The sequence below is a fragment of the Hyperolius riggenbachi genome, chromosome 11 (assembly GCF_040937935.1).
Source record: "Hyperolius riggenbachi isolate aHypRig1 chromosome 11, aHypRig1.pri, whole genome shotgun sequence".
NCBI classification, from domain to species: domain Eukaryota; kingdom Metazoa; phylum Chordata; class Amphibia; order Anura; family Hyperoliidae; genus Hyperolius; species Hyperolius riggenbachi.
In genome coordinates this window covers 208,912,280-208,935,163 of record NC_090656.1, presented here as the reverse complement: position 1 = coordinate 208,935,163, position 22,884 = coordinate 208,912,280, and the positions used below count along the sequence as shown (strand labels likewise).

Genomic DNA, 22,884 nt, shown 5'->3' with positions numbered 1-22,884 from the left:
ACATGTAACGCTGCACGTTGTAGCGAAAGTGCAGCATGCTACCGCGTTACAGCGGCTTAAGCCGCGGTAGACTGTTTGCACATGCTCAGTAGTGTTGGGGAGGAGTGGAGAGCGGCCAGGCACATGGCTAATTAATATTCACTGCACGTTGTGACGTGCAGTGTTTACTTCCTGGTGCGGCCGCTCTGTGCGGCGATTGGCCGGGCGGGACCACGTGATGCCGCATGCGTCCAAGAGTATGCATCACGGCATCACGGACGCCAGAGTGAGCTGCACAACGCGGCTCACTCTGACGTCCACATCGAAGAGCACCAGGCCTTGCGTTAGGTGCACGTTATGCGACCTTAACGTAGCACCTAACGTAACGTCTTGGTGCGCAAGTAGCCTAAAATCAGGGGTGCACATTAGGTAGATTGCGATCTACCGGTAGATCGCGAAGGCCTTCATGGTAGATCCCGACCGCACTATATTTTCCATTCTGTATATACAAGTGGGCTCCTAAAATTGTACATAGGTAGATCGCTTTGACTAATTTTTAAAAGTAGCTCACAAGCCAAAAAAGTGTGGGCACCTCTGATTTAAATGATAGAAGTCTAAATATGATAAATCTCCAGATTAGATTATTGGGACGTTTCGATTCATATAATGGTGGTCATGCATTACTCAATTTTCCTGTATGAACAACCAATTAATTCAATCATTTTATCCGATTAAGGGATATATTTACTTGGTCAGACAAGATGGAAAATATTGGTCGGTCATAGAGGAATTAACTAATGTTTACATGATTTTGTACAGAATGGATTTTTGGTTGCAGAGCATGGCGTCACAACAATGGTCAGATCGATTAGTGAAGAAGAATTGCGTACGATCTTGTTTGTAGTGTGTGGGCCACTAGTTGATTGACTTTTTTGATCAACCGCACTGTAGTGGATTGCCCAATAAGCTTAATCGGTTAATTGCTCAATGTAGAATCAAGTAATGTACTGTTGTACTGTATGGGTATTGCTGGTTTATTTACAGTTGCAGACATTCAGTGTGTACACACATGCGCATACACACACACACACATGCACATACACACACGCGCAAGCAGGCACACACTGAATGTCTGCAACTGTAAATAAACCAGTGTGTGCCTACTTGCGCGTGTGTGTATGTGCATGTGTGTGTGTGTATGCGCGTGTGTGTACACACTGAATGTCTGCAACTGTAAATAAACCAATGTGCACACACACACAAACAAATATACTCACCAGCAGTTGTTGCCTGCGGATACAGGTGCACCATCAGTTAATCCACCACTGCCTGTTTTTGGACCATTTCCATTGGAGGGTCCTGGAAGATCTCACACCTCTCTGCGTTGGCCGGTATCACCTCGTACCTGTCAGGACTTCTCCTGCCAAACTCTGTGACCTTCAGGGAGAGAGGAGGCGGATTTATTAATGGTCTGGCATGACCTGTGTATATGTCAGGGAAGCAGCTATATTGTTCTCTTCTGCCATGTGAACACAGATAAAGCGCTGCCTTCTGGCTTCTTACAAAGTAAAATCTACTCCAGCAGCAGAAATAGAATATTATTGATTTCTATGTTGGGTACGCTGTGTTCAGATCGGACCTGGGGGACATTATCGATTCAACCTGAAATCTGATGGGAAATTGCATGGTGTGTACTAGGCATAATAGATTAGCAGAACTGCCAGGCAACTGGTATTTTTTAAAGGGAAATAAATATAGCAATTACCCCCAATATCCCTCTCAGTTCATTTGTACTTTAAAAGACCACTATCGTGAAAAATTGTAAAATGTAATAGACATACGGTACATATAAGATGTGCATTTATCCCAAAGTAAAATTCACTATAAACTACTATTTTCTATGCCTCTGCCACTTGTGATCATATTTAATAAAACCGCATGTGTCTGTGCCCAAAAGCCTTACTGCGCAGGGGCGTGTGGGGGGGGGGGGGGGGCGCAGGCACACACGCGTCACTGTGTAACCTAGTGCCCATTGTTAAATAGGCTTTATGACTAGTAGGTAATAAAAAGCTGATAGATTTGACAGGTTTTGACTAGTCTATCTCCTCATGGGGGATTTGCAGGGTTTTCTTTATTTTCAAAAACACTTACTGAATAGCAGTTGTTCAGTCAAACTAATAAAATAGGCCCAGTGCACACTAAAAACCGCTAGCAGATCCGCAATACGCTAGCGGTTTTGGGAGCTGATTTCAGAGCGATTCTAGGTATGTTTAGAGAGGTTTTCTAAACATACCTAGAGGTTTTGCGTGCGTTTTTGTGTAGCAGATTACACATATTGTTACAGTAAAAGCTGTTACTGAACAGCTACTGTAACAAAAATGCCTGGCAAACCGCTTTGAAGTAGCGTTTTTCAGAGCGGCTTGCGTTTTTCCTATACTTTACATTGAGGACGAAACGCTTCCGAAATCCGCAAACGCGCAGCAGGAGGCGCGTTTGCGGCTTGGCAAAAACCGCAAACCGCCGGTGTGCACCATTCCATTGCAATACATTAGACAAGCGTTTTTATAGGCGGATGCGGCCGGCGGATCGCTCCAAAAACCGCTCGGTGTGCACTGGGCCATAGTGTGCTAATGATCAGAGAGACTGGTCAGCTTGATGTGGGTCTTTTCCAGAGAGTTCCTTTGTAAAGACTAAAGGAAACGTTGAGAATCCCCCATGAGAGGTTGGGAGTAGTACACATCTTGTCAGATTTGTCAGGTTGTTGCTGCCTACTGTAAGTGACACCCACATAGGAGAAAAGTAATTTATGCTGCACCCCACTCTGGGAGAGATGCACGTCTTATATGTATGTGTTTACATGTATTTTACATTTTTCATGAGAACGGTCTTTTAATAAATTGATGTTTGAGGATCCTTCTCTTCTCCTATGTGACCCCAATTCCTGCTTCTGGTGGTGTCTTTTTGGAGCACAGTCACAGAAATGGATCATTAAAGCCCTTGGATTTTTTTTATTGTTACCAAGTGTAAATAAGGGGCTACATTGTTGTTTGCACAATTTTTATGCAGCTATTCTAGAGAATTCCTCTCTGGGAAAGGTAGTCATGTGATCCCACTAGCACAGAGCAGATCATGTGACTCCTCCCACATCCTCCTTCTGTTGCTTATTTTTTGTCATTAGTCCTGCAGCTCTTCCACAAAATATAAAATAATATTTTAAATACAAACATATAAAATGTAGGTTTCTTCCAGAGAAAAATGCACTATAAATCACTGTTTTCCGATGTCGCTCTCACTTACAGTAGGTAGTGAAAATATGACAGATCTGACCGGTTTTGGACTAGTCCATTTCCTCATGGAGATTCACAGTTGTTTCTTAATTTACAGAAGGGCTTACTGAATGGCAGTTGCTCAAGCCAGCTTTCAAAATACTGTACAAGTGAGGTAGGAAGGCTGGCTAGCAACTTTTCATAGATCCTTTTCAAGAAGTGTTTTTGCAAAGACTTAAAGTAATTCTGAGAATCTCCCATGAGGAGATGGACTACTCCAAAATCTTTCAGATTCCTCAGCAAGCATATTACTACCTAATGTAAGTGACCGCAACAAAAGTAAAAAGTAATTACAGTGGATTTTACTTTGTTAGAAACGTACATTTTTTTATGTATATATTTTAGATTTTACAATTTAACGAATGTGGAATTCCCCTCCAACAGCAGGAACAATAACCTGCCATAAAGTCTGCAGTTCAAAGCCTGCCATAAATATGGAACTGCCCCGGGGCAAGAAGACTTGGTGTGACCCCACCTCAGGGCGAGTGTAAATGTTTATGTCAGTGGGGGGGGGGGGGGGGGTTAGCTACAAGGGGTAACTGTCCTGTCACGTCTGCGGGTTCAGGAGCAGGCCAGGATGAACAGGTCACCAGGGGACATGTCATGTGTCACTGAGCAGCCAACAGTCATTTATTTTTTACACGGACAGTGTCAGAATGTCAACAGCCAATCAGATTGAATCTACTGGATTGGCGGCTGTAAAAAATTATATGCAGATTCCATCAACGTGATCAGATCTATTGGACAGATGGACTACAAGGGGGGCTAGAGGAATCCCTGGGTAAGTTAAAGTGGACCTAAACTCAGAACTTCCTCTCTGCTCTAAAAGATACGCAGCAGCATAATAACCTTAAAAGAAAAACATTTCTTTGTTACAGCTGATACAAATCCTGCAATAAATCTGCAGTATGTCTACTTCCTGCTTTCATGGAAGCAGGCAAGGGGTTAACATCCTGTGTTTACAAATTAGCTGCTCTGCTGCATCAGAGATAATTCCTGAGCTGGAGCAGCTGAGAGATCAAATTACGATGGCGATTAGTCACAGATGAGGGGGAATTAGACAGAATTAGGCTAAACTCTAAATACATACAGGGAGCATTTCTCTTTGCTCTTCTTCTGTCGTATGAAAGAGTTCATGTCCACTTTAGCTTCTAAAACTGTGTGTGTGTGTGTGTGTGGTGTGTGGTGTGTGTGTGGTGTATGTGTGTGGTGTGTGGGTGGTGTATGTGTGTGGTGTGTGGGTGGTGTATGTGTGTGGTGTTTGTGTGTGTGTGTGTATGTGTGTGTGGTGTGTGTGTGTTTTGGGGGTCCATTCTTTCTGTGACATTGCGCTTTTGTTTAGCAGGTAGTCATGCAAGTGGATGTCTGTATAGACGTCAGACAGTCTACCGATATGATCTCAAGCAAGTTGTTTTAGATGACTTTAGTTTGCTGTGTGTATGTGGCTTTAAGGGAACCTGAAGTGAGGGTGATATGGAGGCTTCCATATTTGTTTCCTTTTAAACAACACCAGTTGCCTGACTGTCCTGCTGATCCTCTTAGATTTCCTGTTCTCCGTGTCAAGGGATGGTTCATGAAATAAAAGGAATACCCCCCCCCCCCCCCCCAGCCGAGACTCAGACAGGCAAAGATAAAATGTGGATTCTGGTCATCTCCTAAGTTAAGCTACAGCTGATGTGAAGGATTTGGTTGGAGTGACTCTTTAAATGTAAATCCACTTTCCCTAGTAACAGAAAAGATAATGAATCCGTCCTCAGGGATCAGTTATATACATTGCATGTGTTGTAACAAGTTGTGTTGCACAGACACACTGGCTGTGCCCTGGGGCTGGTTATGTCATACACTGCGGTGACTTTCTGCCTGGAAATGGTGAGACAGAACGATGCATGTATACAGCAAAGTATGGCATCCCCTCCACTCCCACAGATGTGTCGCTGTTCTTGCCTGGTGAATTCAATCATTGCAAGAGACACTGAAATGCCATAAATTTTACTTCCTGATTTCTGCAGGCGCCGAGGTAAGCCCAAAATCAGTGACACAACCGGAGATGAGAATACTAGGAAACCCCAAACCATATACTGTTGCTATAGTTTCAAGCCAGCTTAGTATTGTTTTGCCAGTACAGGCGTTCCCCGACTTACAAACAGGTTCTGTTCTGGGAGATTGTTTGTAAGTTGAATAAGTGACTGTAATTGAGTCCTCCTGTGTGAAACATGGATAAAGCGTTTACTTTTGGACAGCTCCGGATTTGGATGTAGGCTCCTATATTAGCATGCTACTCCGGTCTCCATAGTAGGTTTCTGTATAGGAAGGCGGAGTCATGTGATGTTTTTAGCATGGGCTTCCCCGCCCACCTACTGCTGGTTGGCGCAGCTGTGAACAAGCGTCTCGCGATGCGCAAAAAGCTGTTAGCTGCTCCATATCAGTCTCCGGGCACCAGAAATGGATTAAGAGGAAATGTGGCCTTAGGCAAGATAGCAGTTTTTGCCCACCGCTGATGGTCACCTGGCTTTTTTTTTAGTAAGATTTGTTCGGGGGTAGCATCCACTAGGCCCCTGGTCTCTCTGCAGCCCCTAGGCAACTGCCTAGGATTGCCTTGTGGATAATCCAGCTTTGCCGGGCACCCACCTGCTTTCACCTTACTGTCAGTATATGTCCACAGTTTGGATGTACTGTCTCTCTGGAAATACAATTTGTTAAAGTCTGGGATACTGCAGTGCCACCTGTGTCTTTGATGCAAAATTCTAGGAAATCCTATATACCAAACCTTGTACTGTTGCTATAGTTTCCTATATACCAAACCGTGTACTGTTGCTATAGTTTCCTATATACCAAACCGTGTACTGTTGCTATATTTTCCTGTATACCAAACCTTGTACTGTTGCTATAGTTTCCTGTATACCAAACCATGTACTGTTGCTACAATTTCCTGTATACCAATTACCAAACCATGTACTGTAACTATAGTTTTGATCAAGCTTAGTCCGACTTTTTTTTGCCAGTACTGTATGAAAATAGGTTTAGCAGCTACAGACAAGAATGAAAGCATAATTTAATCACAGGGTTAAAATGGTTAGAAATAGTTTATGTAACACTTCATATATATATCCTGCCATTTCTTTTTTAACAAAAGTAGAATAGCCCTTTAGGTATTAAAGTGGACCTGTTACTAAAATCCCATTTTATGACGGTCGCTGGGGCTCCTATTGCCATCACCTAATGACATTACTATTTTATTAGCATAGTGTAATCATCCCTTTTCTTATTGTTACAATGAATTATCAGATTAATAGAATCCTTACTGAAATTTAGGTTGATGGAACAATCAATTGAATGATCCAATCATTCAAGAGATTGTACCTTAACGGGCACCTTTTTGTTTTTAGTTTTTTTATGTAACTATAATACATACACTACATGATACATACGGTACATAGACTTATGACTCTGGTAAGGATTAGATTGTGAGCTCCTCTGAGGGACAGTTAAGTAACAAAACGCTGCTGAAGATTTGGCGCTATATAAATGCTAAAAAATAATAATGTGGCTATTGCTGAGCTGGAAGGAGTTGACATTAGAGCACATTAGTACATAAGGCAGATTATAACTCAAAATAATATGTTTTTCCTGTTTCTGTTGGGAGATTTAGCAACTTTCTGTCAGGGCAGACTGTAAGGGGAAAGCTAGAGACACAGAAAGTAATAAAAACCCAAAACAGATTCAATTTTTTTCTGTTTTCGTATATAATAAATTGATTATGTTTAATACAGACTGAAATTCTGGGGGGATTTCAGTTGGTTCTGAGTACTGTGCAACCAAAATGAGCTTCCCCCTCCTGGCGTGTATCTCTGGTTCCTGAGTCCATCTGTGACAAAGGCTGTTTTGTTTTGAATTATTTGGGGCAATGCTGAGAAGTGACATCCCCTGGGCTGGCAGAGTGAAGGCTCGGGGCAGAGGTGGGCTCATTGCTCACTTTATTTTTTCCGCCATAATCCTGTTAGCAGAGATTAGCAGTGCTCACCCCTCCCCCGTCCTCTATCACATTCCCCCTGAAGCCATCCCTGCCTCATAGGAGCTATTGTCTAAAACAATCACCCTAGAACGGGTTCTTCCAGTCAGCGCTGTGTAATTAGTGGGGTCTGTGGACTCGGGAACATGGGCTGCTGAGAGAAGACACGAGGGAGGTGAGTGGCCAACAGACTCGTTCTGCAGAAATGACCCTGAACAGAACTAATTTATGATGACAGAGCAGAGACAGCCAAAACTAGTATGGTGTTTATGGGGACAGTCCAGAGGATCACCGCCGGCTCTTCACGTCACTTGGTGACTCATCGTGGCCTCACCTGCTGTAGCTCCTGGCTCTATATCTGACCCACCTTGTGTGGCTGAATCTTCTTCTACCTTGGCGATCTCTGCTTGTCTAGCCCTTCTCAGATTAGGTTGATTTCAAGACAAATACACATAACATTTATAGCACGCTTTTCTCCTGGTAGACTCAAAACAGAGCTGCAGCCACTAGGGTACACTCAGTAGGCAGTAGCAGTGTTAGGGAGTCTTGTCCAAAGTCTCCTTACTGAATTGGTGCTGGCTTACTGACCAGGCAGAGCCGAGATTCAAACCCAGGTCTCCTGTGTCAGAGCCCTTAACCAGTACACTATCCAGCCACTTCAAATATTACCAAAAATGTAAGTGTTGATTAATTTACAAAAAAAAACTAATAAGGTGGGGAGGGGGGACGTCGGGGTGGGTTTAAATTACCTTCTGGTCATAGTGTCCTTTCTCATCCAAAATGGGAAGCTTCCTGGTATTTGCATCAGAGATAAACTTGTTACTGTAGCTTAAAAAAACAAACAAAACAAAAACTTCCCACGATCCCGCTGGCACTGCACAGCTCCTGCCATCTAACCAGCCGTTCGGCGCCTCGCTTCAAATGCTTTTCTGCAAGCGAGCATAAAACCATATAGTAACTTCCGTTTGTGCTTCCCGTTGTTTGATTTTTATGTCACGTTTTGATCACCACAGGGGAACACGGAAGTACCGTGGTTACCCAACCCTGGACACTACAGAATTTGCATGGATGATGGTAAATGATTGTGCCAGCCCTTGTGGTTGTCATTTTCTACTGACAAATGGTCTGTGTGAACCGCCCCCTAGGCAAAGACACCAAGACCAGGCAAGAACAAAAAAGGAGGGGGGCATATAGGGACCTATTTAAAAAACAAGGGGGGGGTCACACTTATTTTTGGGGCACTATATTTTGGCATTTCTTTGTTTTTCAATGTTACCACGCCCATTAAGTCTAAATATACCTTTACTAGTTTTGAACTGCCTGATGACCTCTTGTTTTTTTAAGCAAGGGGACTGGGAGAGACTGATGCTGTCTGCTTGACACGGCACTATGCTTCCCATAATGCCTAGCAACGACAATAGAAGGAACAGATTCACAATAGACTGTTGTTGGTTACCGGTAAATGAATGCAGCCTGATTCTGGAAATGATTACTCTCTGAGTACTATCACGCACCTCTGGATTTCCATCAGATTTCTGAGTTCTATGTAATATCAGATGAACCGTTACCACCTCTGGCTTTGTACCGATCACTTATTTGCTCAGTCAGCAGGTTAAATTTTAAATGACGTGCATTGGACTAGACGCTTCTATCAAATCCAAAGTCTAATTGATTAAGAAAATGAGATATTGGATGGAGCCTTTAATTCACTGCTATTGCCATGCCTCTAAAGAAACTGTGTTGTTCTATACAGTGCAACTCTATGGGCTGTCCATCTGACAACGCTCCCATCTGGTATGATTGACTCATTCAATAGATTTCACCCGAAAATCAGTCATAAAGGCTAGCATAGTGGGGCATCGATTTTGAATGATTGAATCGTCTGGATATCGACGGTAGAAATCGACCAGTGTATGGCTAGCTAAAGCCTATATCATCTTTTAATCCATTAGCAACTACAATAGCGTTATCAGAGTTTTCTTGTTTGAGATAAGTGCCCTGCTTTTGACGTCAGTTGGCAGAGCTCATTGTGCTGTAAATTCTTGGCATGCTTTGATCTCTCCTCACTAGCAGAAAATATAGAAACTGAAAGCAGAAGTTCTTTGTTATTGTCTCACACTGCCCCCTAGTGACAAGTGGCCATAAATACACATTACAGCAGTACTAATTAGAAGCAGGGAAATGTAGCAGACAAGAAATAAAACAAAGTGCTAAAATAAATAGGCCTGGAGCACTTGCAAGCCTCTAAATAAATTGGCTGCTAAAGGGTTGAAAATTCTTGGTTTATAGTTTCTAGATATTTACTTGCATTATGAAAGCCATATGGGATCATTACCCATCGGACGGTGCTTTCTTCATGAAGCGCTGCACAGTTGTTTCTTTACTTATCTCAGCACAAGACGTCTGGCCTAATCAAACTACTGAAACCGTAATTATTTATAGAACAGGCGCTGACTGGACTAGTTGCATCAGGCAGGTGTACTCTGTGTTCCTAGCGCTGTACCAGGACTGGCCCGCCAGGCATCTGCCACCCCCCTGAACCTTCCTGCCGAATCCTCAATCACTGCGATTTTTCAAATGGTCACTGGGTCTGGCTGGAAGCCGGGGCTGCTTTCTCCCATCTTGCGCCCGGCCCACGTTGGCAACCGATATACGTCACCGTTGAGCCCAATCCAAGTTCTCCAGACCTCATAACATAAACAGGCCCGTGCCCAGAATAGCGCTGGTGTAATATGAGATTAGCGCTCTGTACTACGGAAATGAGGCCTGCGTTCTATCACTGCGTGCCTAGTAGATGCCAGAGGAGCAGCTATCGGGAGCACGGAGGGACATGTTAAAGAAAAAAGTCGCTCTTCCCCTACCTGCCCTTTATTGTAACCTTAAAATCACTGCCCCTCTGTGGAAACCCTTAAAGGACCACTCCAGCGAAAAAAAGTAAGCAGTTAAAATCTGACAGAACGGACAGGTTTTGGACTAGTCCATCTCCTCATGGGAGATTCTCAGGATTTTCTTTTGTTTTCAACAGCATTTCCTCAGCAGCAGTTTAACTGCCAAAATAGTAAGATACCAGTCAGACTTACTACTTGCTTGCACACTATTTTGTCAGTTAGACTTTACAAGCCAACTGCCATTCAGGAAATGCTTTTGAAAACCAAGAAAACCCTGAGAATCCCCCATGAGGAGATGAACCAGTCCGCAACCAGTCGGTTCTGTCAGATTTTAACTGCTGACTATCTATCCTCCTTCTCCTAAAATTGACTTTTAGATATCCCACAGTTTGATTTACATTTTAAATCTCCTTATTAAGTTTTTACTGTTTAATTGTCTCTGCTCAATGACACATGCATTGAAGTATGCCAGAACTAAAATATATGAACTATTGACCCTTTTTATCTCTTTTCTGCTCTCAGAAGCCATTTTTTGCTTGGAAAGTGTTTTATGACTGTAATTTCTTATCAGCGAGGGTTATGCTATCGTCCATCTGGTCCTGACCCAGACAGAAGCTGTCCCTTACATGCCTGATTTTTAACTTTCAGACAGAGAAAGAAAAAAAAGGGGACACAGCTTAGTTATTTGTGTGCTTGGCACTGTACATACAGGTATCTCATCATGTCACGCCACTTTGTGTATCCTTTAAGGCTCAGGGGCTACCATGGCTCCTGATTGGTTGCCTGGAAAGAGGGGGGCAGTCCAGAACCCAGGAGAACAGAGGAGAGAGCGGACTGTGTGTGGTGGGAGAGGGCAAACAGAGGGGTGACGCTGCTGCCTTCAGGGTTGGGGAGACTGAAGTGCTGCAGGTTCCAGCGCCCGTTATTCTAACGAGCCTAATGCTAGGAATACACGATGAGATTTTTCTGTCGATTTACTGTCCGATCTTATTTCTGACGATTTTATTATCTTTTTTTTTTATCAATTTCTATTCACTTCTATGAGAAATCGATCAGAAAAACAATAGGAAATAAGATCTGACGTGTCGGAAATTATCTTTTGAACCATCTATCTGCTGAAAAAACTTATGGTGTATTCCCAGCATAAGGTCTAGTTCCATTTAAGATTCCAGCTGTCATGCTGATCCTTTGGATTCAGTAGTGTCTGAGTATGCAGCCAGCGAAGTCAGAACACCCGCTCTGCATAGTTTTTTGAGGGGCAGGGGTAATATTGTAAAGGAGCTACAGCCAGTCAGCATCTGTCAAGACATTTCTTTATTTCTGTCTTAGGGCCCATTCACACTGGGGAGATTATCAGATGTTTAACGCTTATTGCCGAATTGCCGACAATCGCAAATGCTCTAGTGTAATGTTAAGTATAAAAAGTATTTTTTTTAAAAAAGGTAGAGAAATTTATAAAACTTTTTCTTGTCATTCATATTAGTGTATAAAACTGTGAGAACTGGCATAACAATAGTGGTATGAGAGGTGATGTGTGAGGAGCGGTTACACTGATGTCGTGTGATGTGTGAGAACTGGTTACACTGATGTCGTGTGATGTGTGAGCAGTGGTTACACTGATGTCGTGTATAAAGTCCAGTACGTTGGCATTCAGATGTGCCTTTTATAGCCTTGTCCGTTGGAAAGAATGTTTTTTTTCCCTGGAGTTAAACAGATCAGTCAGTATCGGCCTCCCGGGCGGGATTCCGTGTGGTTGGAGAAAGTTATTTCATAACAAGCGGGGCCTGTGTGCTGTACGGAGGTGTGATAGCGACGCTGTGTACTGAGCTTGGCGCAGGCAGTTTGTTTTGGCGTGTTCCGCGCAGTCGCTCATTAAAGGCTTCCTTGTGTCTCTTTCAGCTGGGATGACAGCAGCTCGGTGAGCAGCGGTATCAGCGACACCATCGACAACCTGAGCACCGATGACATCAACACCAGCTCCTCCATCAGCTCCTACGCCAATACGCCAGCATCATCCAGGAAGAACCTGGACGCCCAGGTGAGGACCCGCCCACCTTCTCTGTGTAATGACTGCTGAGTCCTGCTGTGATCCCAAATAATTTGCCGTGACATCATCACAGGGATTATAGACACTGCGAGCCAATTACTAGAATTACTCATGTAATGGGGGTGACTTGCTCAACATCCGCTGAAACTTTAGGGTCTGTTCATTTTTTTTGTTCCTGCACAACAGATTTACGCCTTCTGCAAAGATTTGGCACTGCTGTAGTTTGCTTCTTCCCATAATGTGCCTGAACTCTGGTTGTCGTTTTATATGGTCTCCTATGAAGCATGATTAGCCACATCCCTTTATTTTGTCTGCGTGAAGTCCTGTTCCACAGATATTCTTCCTTCCTACTTATAGACTTTCTGCCAGTTTACTGGCAAGGAACTGAGGAATGGGACTGCACAGAGACAAAGTAAAGGTTTGTAGCTGATCATACTTAAGAGGAGGACGTACAAATGCCTTTACTTTGTCTCTCTTCAGTTCCATTGCTGAGGCATTCTTGCCTGTAGACAGGCAGTAAGTCTACAAGCAAGAAGAAGAAATATCTGAGGAATAGGACTTCACAGTGATAAAGTAAAGGTGTCTAGTTAATCATGCTTTTGAGGATAATAGACAAATGCCTTTACTTTGTTGCTTTTAAGTCCCGTTGCTGAGGCATTCTTCCCTATAGACCGGCAGCAAGTCTATAAGCAGGAAGTGGGAATATCTAATGCTGAATACACACGGTGCGTTCGTGCACTCGATTTCCCCGCTCGATTCCCGTCGATTCGTTTATTTACAACATGTCCGATTTGGATTTCGATGGATCGTTAGGCCGATTCGCATGCAAAGTATGCCGAATCAACCTAACGATCCATCGAAATCCAAATCGGACATGTTGGAAATAAACGAATCGACGGGAATCGAGCGGGAAATCGAGTGCGCGAACGCACCGTGTGTATTCAGCATAAGGAATGGGACCTCACAGAGACAAAGTAAAGGTGTTAGCTAATCATGATTCAGAGGAGAATGTACAAATGCCTTTACTTTGTCTCTCTCAAATCCCAGTAATGAAGTAAAGGTATCTGATCATACTTTACAGGAGAACAGATGGAAGCTTTTAATTTGTCTTAATTGAAGTCCCAATGTTGAGGCATTCCTGCCTATAGACAGTCAGCAAGTCTACAAGCAGGAAATGAAAATATCTGAGGAGCAGGACTTCACAGTGACAAAGGGTTGTAGCTAATCATGCATCATAGGAAAATGTATAGAAAATGTACATCAACAAATGAAAAAAAGGAGAGATCTAGAGTTTGTATATTCTCTAAGGTCTTGGTCACACTAAGGGTGTTTGCGAGTGTTTTTTGAGCGCAGGTGATTTCAGAAATCGCCCTAAAAGCGCTTGTACAATGATTCCCTATGAGAATGTTCGCATATGAGCGGTTTGATTCCGATCCGCTCACCAAAGCGCTGCCTGTACCATTTTCTGGGCAATTTGTCTGTAATGGAAGCTATAGGGAAATCGCAAAGCGCTTTGTACAGCGATTTCCCGAGCGCTTTTTAGAATAAATACATTGTATTTATTCTTTTCCGGGTCAAAGAGTTCACTTCCTGACCGACGTCAGGAAGAGAAAAAACAAATCGCTCTGCAAAAGCGCTTAGAAAAGCGCTGTACAAAAAAACACTAACGCGAACTGGGAGGCGCAAAAAAAAGTGCACAAAATCGCAAAACGCTGGTGATTGCGATTTATGATGTGAGCAAGGACTAACTCTTATCACAAATGGGCAACTATAAGAATAACCTGGTGGATAAACAATAGCCGGAAATTCATCCAGTCCTAAATATGTATAAATTACTGTAGTCCAATTTAGAGAAGAAAGAGAGTTGGGTAGGGCAAGGTACAAACAGTGCTGGTGAACTACAGGTGCAACAGTGCAAACAAAGCAGATAAGTGTTATAATTATCAGCAAATATATAATTGAATGGTGTTGGGTAGATGATCAATTTCTTGATTTATAGACCCAAGCAATTTTTTCACTCCATTTTTGTTCATAATTGAAGAAAATGTAACATGTGTGTGTCGTGTACAATGGTCACATTTTTCAACTGTTACAACCAATCAGAAAAACTGGTTGTAATTCTTGAATTTAAAGTAAATGTATAAGAAATTGTATGGTGTGTGTGTGTGGCCAATGTTATACTTGCCTCTCCTATGTCAAGCAGACGGATGCAGAGAAGCACCTTCACGTTGATCGCAACTCGCTGTGGTCCGGCGATGATCTGAAGAGATCGGAGGGTGGTTCGGACAGTGGGGGGAAGATGGAGTCCGGATGTAAGTGGCGGAAAAACCCCTCTGACCTCTCAGATGAGTCAGAGAAAAGCTCGTCCGGGAGGAAGAACACGGTCATCTCGCAGACCGGCTCCTGGCGGAGAGGAATGACAGCGCAAGTGGGGATCACAGCTCCGCGGACCAAAACTACCACAACAGGGACCCTGAAAACACCCGGGACTGGTAAGTTATACTTGTTTATAGGGTGAAGGGAATACAACCTCTGTCTGGTGTTTATTGCTTTCTGTGCACCCCGTGGAGTGATACTCCTCACCCTGATGTCAATGGAAAATTGCCTCAACAGGGCGAAACAAAGTATTAAACCTAAAAGCATAAGAAACCAAATGGTTTTCACTAGTATCTTGCTTTATGGGAGGGGTGTCAAACTCAACTACAAAGTGGGACGAAATTGAACACTGGGACCAAGTTGCTGGCCAACCGCAATGTCTAGTGGCCACCTCCCTTTGCTCTACAGTCCCCTGGTGTCTAGTGGCCCCCTCCCTCCCCATACTGTTCTCTGGTGTCTAGTGGCCTCTTCACTCCCCTATACACTTCCCTGGTGTCTAGTGGTCCTCTCCCTTCCCTATTCAGTTCCCTGGTGTCTAGTGGCCCCTTCACTCCTCTATACAGTTTCCTGGTGTCTAGTGGTCCTCCCTCCCTCCACTATACAATTTCCTGGTGTTTAGTGGTCCTGTCTCCTTTCCCTATACAGTTCCCTGGTGTCTAGTTGCCCCCTCCCTCCCCTGTACAGTTCTCTGCTGTCTTGTGCCCCCCTCCCTTCCCTGTACAGTTCCCTGGTGCCTAGTGGCCCCACTCTCTCCCCTATACAGTTCTCTGGTGTCTAGTGACCCCTCTCCCACCCATACGGATTCCCTGGCGTCTTTTGCTTTTCCCCTCCCTCCCCCATATGACTTCCCTGTGATCTAGGGCTTCAGCCCTAATATAGCTTTCCTGGTGGTCTAGAGTGGGCCAAAAATAATGCAAAGTGGGAAAACTACTTGCCGGCCAAATTTGATGTGGGTCAGAGTTTGACATGTATGCTTTATGGGATAGCATGCTAAACTTGCCTCATTCCTTTCTAGGAATGGGGAAAACAGACGATGCAAAGGTATCTGAGAAAGGTCGAATATCCCCAAAGTCTGGCCAGGTGAAGCGTTCTCCATCGGACGCGGGCCGCAGCAGCGGTGACGAAGCCAAGAAGCCCCCGAGTAACACCGCCAGGTCGATATCAGCAAACACAAACACCTTTGGCTTTAAGAAGCCCGGTAGCACAGTTGTCGCCATGCCTATAATCACCACCAGCGGTGTCACCATCACCAGCGGCTCTGCTACATTGGGTAAGATGCCGAAATCGGCAGCTCTCATTGGCAGATCCTCAAACCGCAAAGCCAGCGTAGACGGCTCCCAGAACCAAGACGACAGCTACTTACAGCTCAGTGCCAGGACTAACCTCCAGTACCGCAGCTTACCTCGGCCCAGCAAATCGCGGAGCGGAGCCGGCAACCGATCCAGCACCAGCAGCATCGACTCCAACATCAGCAGCAAGTCAGCGGGGCTGCCCGTCCCCAAACTGCGTGAGGCCGGCAAGGTGGCCCTTGGGAACTCTATCTCCGGACTGATCAACCAAACCGACAGGGAAAAGGGCATCTCATCAGATAACGAGAGCGTGGCATCCTGCAACTCCGTTAAAATGAACCCAGCATCGCAAGGTGCACCAGGGAATAATCGTCAGCAAGGAAGCAAATACCCCGATGTGTCCTCGCCCACATTGCGCAGGTAGGATGCCAGATGTCTACTGTAGGTTTTACATGCTTCACACTGTGTGTGGCTGGCAGGTAGTGGGAGTAGTCGTGCCAGTCATATTTCACCAAGGTTTCAGCAACGCTTGGTGTACAGAGGCGCCAGAGTAGAATAAAAACGTTTAAAAACCGTCTAAAAGAGGGGGATGTTCAGGTGGACTTACCTCCCTCAAAAATATAAAACTCAATTGAGTCACAATATATCAATACAAAAATATTTTATTGAACTCCACTTAGTGCAACGCATTTCGCAGGTGTGGTCCCGCTTCATCAGGCAAACAGGAGTATAACTCAATGGGTCTAGATGCAGAAGTGAGGCGCTCACTTCTGCATCTAGACCCATTGAGTTATACTCCTGTTTGCCTGATGAAGCGGGACCACACCTGCGAAACGCGTTGCACTAAGTGGAGTTCAATAATATATTTTTGTATTGATATATTGTGACTCAATTGAGTTTTATATTTTTGAGGGAGGTAAGTCCACCTGAACATCCCCCTCTTTTAGACGGTTTTTAAACGTTTTTATTCTACTCTGGCGCCTCTGTACACCAAGCCTTGCTGAAATCTTGAGTCCACCCTCGGTGGAGGGGTGCTACCCCGTTTCCTATCTACAGAGAGCGACATCTTAAAAACCTGAGTGGGGTCAGGTTCTAATACTCCCCACCTGCACTTGAAGTGGTTGCCTATGGGTAACCCATGTTTGTGAGTATATCTAAATATTTTGCTTTTAACCACAACCAACTTAACAATACTACACCATATCGGGCTCTCGATTTCTCTTTGTTCTTCCAAGCATATTTCACCAAGGAGCGGAATATTAATTTTTTTTTAGGCAGGGATCTGAGCAGGGCTGGGGAGTCGGAGCAATTTTTGGGTACCTGGAGTTGGAGGTTTCATAAACTGAGGAGTCTGTTGATTTTTGTCCCGACTCCACAGCCCTGGATCTGAGCACCCATGTGACAAAATAGACCATAAGGGGCTGAGCACACTACAGCGTTTTCAGCTGCCCTTTGGAATCGACGGTGATTACAAAGTGCTAGACTGATGAAAGTTAATGGAGGTGAGCCCACAGGAGCCAAAATGGCAATCGCGGGTCCTGCAGCATTTCAGAGCGATTGCATAAGGGAAAGCAAGCTCCAAAATCGCTTTCCTATCAATCGCTCCATTTTTGAGTAGCAAAATCACGCTCAGCTTTTTTTAGAGAGATTTGGCAAATGGGCGCAAGTGTCCGCTTCTGCACACTTTTCCGTATCTGTAACACTGATGTGTTGCTGAATAGTGGACAGAGTCGCACGAGTGTGCTTAGGCTTTAAGGGAGGGTCATAAATAATGTTGGGTGGGGGGAGGGGGCTGACAGGAACTACTTACCTTCAGGGGGCTGTTCTCAAGCCCCCAGTCTGTATGGGCTCCTCCATATTCTCCAGGTAGACTCCCAGGTGCCACAGTTTCAAGCTCCTGCGGTGGTGTCACGCATCCCCGACTGCCGCAGTGCAATTTAGAACAATATGAGTATTTTTATGCTTGCTGTGCCTTGAAGATAGTACTTATCGAAGTATGAAAATTATCTCTGATTGAATTGGGTTTCCCTCCCTATGCCTACCTGTGTATTCTATATTGTAACATGACCTGCCAGGGTTGTTAATAGACACTGATGCTTAAAGTGAACCAGAGACGAAGCACCCACATGTATTTTACCATATATATATCAGTGGGAACATTAGAGAAAACACCTACACTGCTCTCTGTTTCATTCTTCACTTCTCAGCCTGCTTGTTATCAGCCCTGATAAAATCACCGACTGAGCATTCAGTCTGGCTTTGCTCAGGAATCATTATAGCTGAATCTGTCTTCTCTGATGTCTTTTCAAGCACAAGCTGCCCCCTTCTGGCTCTGCTGTAATGACTCAGCTGTAATGATTCCTGAGCAAAGCCAGACTGAATGCTCAGTCGAGGATTTTATCAGGGATGATAACAGGCAGACTGAGCAGACAAGGATGAAACAGAGAGCAAGGTAGGTGTTTTCTCTAATGTTCCCTCTGATATATATGGTAAAATACATCCTCTCTGGTTCACTTAGAATGCAGGAACACATTGTCCAGCAAATGCTGTGGCTGAGTTCCTCTCATAAAGGTAATGCCACTTTATCACTGAGAAGTCTCTCTGTGAGTGTCTGTGAAGGGATGACAGTACTGTCTGACTGGCCTTCATCTGACTCTCCAGTTTAAACAAACTCCTATCATGGAGGTTAGACTAGGGCAAGCATCAGAGGTAACTTGCAGCCTCACAGGTAAGGTAAAGTCCAGAATTTACAGTCGCAACACTATCTTCTGCCAGCTGGGTGACACTGTTAAGAAATATAATTAAATGTTTAGGAATGTTGAACTTTTCCTTCACCTTGCTAAGCCCTGTCATCAGTTTGACTAGTTAAACTAGTGACAGGGTTATAGTAAAGGTAGGTGTTTGGTGTCTTTGGACTTCCCCACAATGCACTGCTGCTCTCCTGAGGCTGCTGAGTACTGCACTGTGCATGACTGACCATACCATTACCAATTTCTTCTTTACAAACAGGCGGATGGATATCTGTGTGTACAGATTAGTTGTAGCAACCACAAAAGTTTGAAAAAGTATGTAGGGCAGTTGACAGGAAGAAGGAAGTGTAAACAATAGACTGTTTGTTATGTTGCTCTGCCTTTAAAACGGACCTGAACTCAGAACTCCTCTCTGCTCTAAAAGATACACAGCATAATAACCTGTGAACAAAAAACATTTCTTTGTTACAGCTGATACAAATCCCTAAAATAAATCTGCACTGTTTCTACTTCCTAATTTATGGAAGCGGACATATTGTTAACCTCCTGTGCGTTCAAATGCCCATTTCTGCCATAGGCAGTCATGTGACACAGGGAAGGATCAAATTAGAGCTTGTGATTAGACACAAATGAAGGGGCTAAACTCTCTAAATACATACAGGATATATTTGTCTTTGTATTTCTTCAGTCCTGTGCAAGAGTTCAGGTCCACTTTAAAGGGAATGTCCAAGCAAAATAAAAAAATGAGTTTCACTTACCTGGGGCTTCTACCAGCCCCATGCAGCCATCCTGTGCCCTCGTAGTCACTCACAGCTGCTCCAGTCCCCCGCTGGCAGCTTGCCGACCTCGGAGGTCGGCGGGCCGCATTGCGTACATTTTTACGCATTACCACTAGTGCAGGAACATTAACACATACATTTTTACGCATTACTGGTTCAATGCGTAAATGTATGTGTTAATGTTCAGGCACTAGCGGTAATGCGTAAAAATGTACGCAATGCAGCCCGCTGACCTCCGAGGTCGGCATGCTGCCAGCGGGGGAATGGAGCAGCAGTGAGTGACTACGAGGGCACAGGATGGCTACATGGGGCTGGGAGAAGCCCCAGGAAAGAGAAACTCATTTTTTTATTTTGCTTGAACCTTCCCTTTAAACAGTCACTCCATGCACAGGTAGAAGAGAGCGGCCAAGATCATTACTAAGTAGCTGTGTTACTTTAGTGAATGTTACAGTATTTGCGCAGACCATATCTCCCAGAAAAACACGTCGGCAAATTGATCAGCCAATCAAACAAGTCACATGACTGTAACCAAGCAAGCAAGAGCTTTAAGATAAAGACTCCTCGCTTCCTCCGGTGTTCACCATCACAGCGAGCACCTGTACCACGTGACTCGATGCATATAGTGACGTCACAACAGGTTCCAGTATCACGTGGATTAGGTGCTCACAGTTACAAAAAAGCACTAGAGGAGGCCAGAAATCAGAGAGGTGAAGCTTTAACGTAGCACAGGGGCATGCGGTGACACTTATAGCCTGGGAAAGGACTCCGTCTGGGGCTCCGTTAGTTGTCGCGATATTAAACGCCGTTTCCGCCACACGCCGGATTGAGACACTGCCTGCATTCCCAATCAATCATTTTGACTGATTTTGGACCAGAAACAATCAAAAGATTATTGAGGCAGCTATGTTGCGGCACTGATTCTCTTCTGATTTGATAAAATCATGTAAATGGAAGGGTAATCAGGCCTTAATATTTAGCTCGAGCCAATATACACCCCTGAATGACAACTGATCAAAATGATTGCATTGTCCCCTGATAGCAAGTGAATTATTCTGCAGACCTAACAGAAAAGACAAACAATTGTCTCCTTTAAGGTTGTTTTCCGACGGATTGAGAAATCAGTCGTAATGTCTGATCACTTGAAAGGATAACATGCTTCTCCTAGTTCTAATGAACACAAGTAACGCTAAATTTGATATTTGTTGACAGCAGCATGATGTGAGTTAGAGTTCCCCTGTAATGTCCCTATTCTGATTTCCGACTTGCAGGCTTTTTGGTGGAAAGCCCAACAAACCGGGTCCAGTCACCACTTCTGAGAACATGAAAAACTCTGTGATCATCTCCAACCCCCACGCCACCATGAGCTCCTCCTCTCACCCGGATTCACCATCCAGTAGCAGCATGATGAGCAGCGGGGGCAGCAGCCCGTTGTACGGGAAAGCCATGGACCTGAACCCCTCCCCTCTGGCCTCCAGCCCCGGCTCTGCCCATTCCGCACCCTCCAACAGCCTCACGTGGGGCACCAATGCCAGCAGCTCCTCCGCCATCAGCAAGGATGGTCTGGGATTCCAGTCGGTCAGCAGCCTCCACACCAGCTGCGAGTCCATCGACATCTCCCTCAGCAGTAACAATTCCCCCAGCGCCCTGACCGCCTCTCCCCGCGATGACTCCATGTCTGGATTTGTGAGGACCAGCAGCGTGAAAACCACCATGTCTGAGAGGTAAGCACTCCGCATGTCCACACACCCTTATGTGAAGCTGCCACGTACAGTGTATAAATGTCAAATGAGAATTTAAAGAATCACTCCACCCAGAAGTGATGTTTGAGTGTTTAGTGGATAAAGGAGAGCTAAACTAGATTCTATCATGAAAAGGACCACTATGGAGAAAAATTGAAAATACATGCACACGTACGTATAAGACGTACACTCATCCCAGATTAAAATCACTATAAATTAATTTTCTCCCATGTTGCTGTCTCTCACAGCAGGTACTAAAAATCTGGCAGGTTTTGGACTAGTCCATACCCTCATGGGGAATCCACAGAAAGGATCTACACAAAGATGCCGGCCAGCTCATTTGTTTTAGCAGTTGGATAGAGCAACTGCCATTGAGTAAGTGCACTTGAAAGTAAACAACACCCTGAAAATCCCCCATGAGGAGATTGACTAGTCCAAAGCCTCACACTTATCAGATTTTTACTGCCTACTGTAAACAACAGGAACAAGGGGAAAAAAAGTAATTTATAGTTCATTTTATTCTAAGAAAAATATACTTCTTATAAGTATGTGTACACATGTATTTTAAATGGTACTATTTTTCATGATAATGGTCCTTTAAGGACTCTGTAGGGAAGGTTCCAGGTATGCATGCCTGCTGCCGCCATCCAGTTTTCCACTGGATATTTTATACACCTGTAATAAGAGGTACAAAAAAGTAATGGGAGGAGGCGAGGCACCTGAAAGTGGGTGGGACAACCTGGATTTTAGAAACAAGTGGAAATGAAGATGTAGAGAGATCTCAATGTCGAAATCACCAGGACCAAGGGCATTTAGAAACCAAATGGCCTGTACTGATAGAACACCCACATCGACATTCAAATCCACACTGAGGCAAAAACAAATGACCATTGTATATCTATATCAACAATGTATAGCAGGCTGTGTGGCCACAAGCCCCGCCTCCATGTCTACAGACTATCGCTATGGGGACAGAGGGAGGCCTCAGTGTGGATTTGTAGAGGGAAGCACATGCTAGAGAAGTAGTTCTGTTGCACACCTGTTGATAAGGGAAAATTTGTTATTTATATTTGGTTTATATTTACCTAAATCCTCTATGAAACTGGACCCCGATCACATTCAAATTGATTATTTTTTTTAATGATCATTAAACCTTATTGAAAGTTATTTATTTAAAAAAAGAATGGCTTTCAGAATTTTGTATGTACAGAAATGTAATATTTGAGGAAGTAAGGGAAGTTTTTGTAGCGGTGTGTTAGTCCATTAGCTGCCACTTTTTGTGCAAAACTTTTTACTTTATGGGATTACTAGACGGAAAATGTGCTCTTTGCCATTCCATATTTATATTGGGTATCTGATCATTTCCTTCAACTTCAGCATATTCTTCCCCAAGACTTGTGTTTTCTGTGTACATCAAACTATGAGAATATGTTTTGTCATGTTTGGCTGTACCGCACAGAGTGTGCAAGACCATTCCCATGAGTCAATGCACCAGAGAATAGTCACACAGTATTATTATTATATTTTTACAACACTTTTTCACAGTGCTGTACAGAGATCACTTAATTGTATTAGTATCTGCACCACAGGAACATACACTCTAATGTCCTCCCAGCTCTAATGTTCTCATCACATTATTATTATACATTTCTTTAGCTCTGACATATTCCACAGTGCTGTACAGAGATCCCTGATCCATTCC

The 22,884-nt window shown here is 44.1% G+C and overlaps 1 protein-coding gene across 10 annotated transcripts in view; it reads left to right on the top strand.

The window, feature by feature from the left end:
- The window catches only part of NAV2 (neuron navigator 2), a 629,613-nt gene that overhangs the window by 544,540 nt on the left and 62,189 nt on the right, over positions 1–22,884 (top strand). For 7 of the 10 annotated variants that reach the window (XM_068260211.1, XM_068260212.1, XM_068260210.1 and 4 more), the window contains 4 exons: positions 12,102–12,240; positions 14,450–14,741; positions 15,641–16,334; positions 20,712–21,164. In XM_068260211.1, coding sequence (XP_068116312.1) covers positions 12,102–12,240; positions 14,450–14,741; positions 15,641–16,334; positions 20,712–21,164 — 1,578 coding nt within the window. The remainder of the gene's footprint in view (positions 1–12,101; positions 12,241–14,449; positions 14,742–15,640; positions 16,335–20,711; positions 21,165–22,884) is intronic. The other 3 variants (XM_068260213.1, XM_068260209.1, XM_068260217.1) reach the window with 1 other exon arrangement.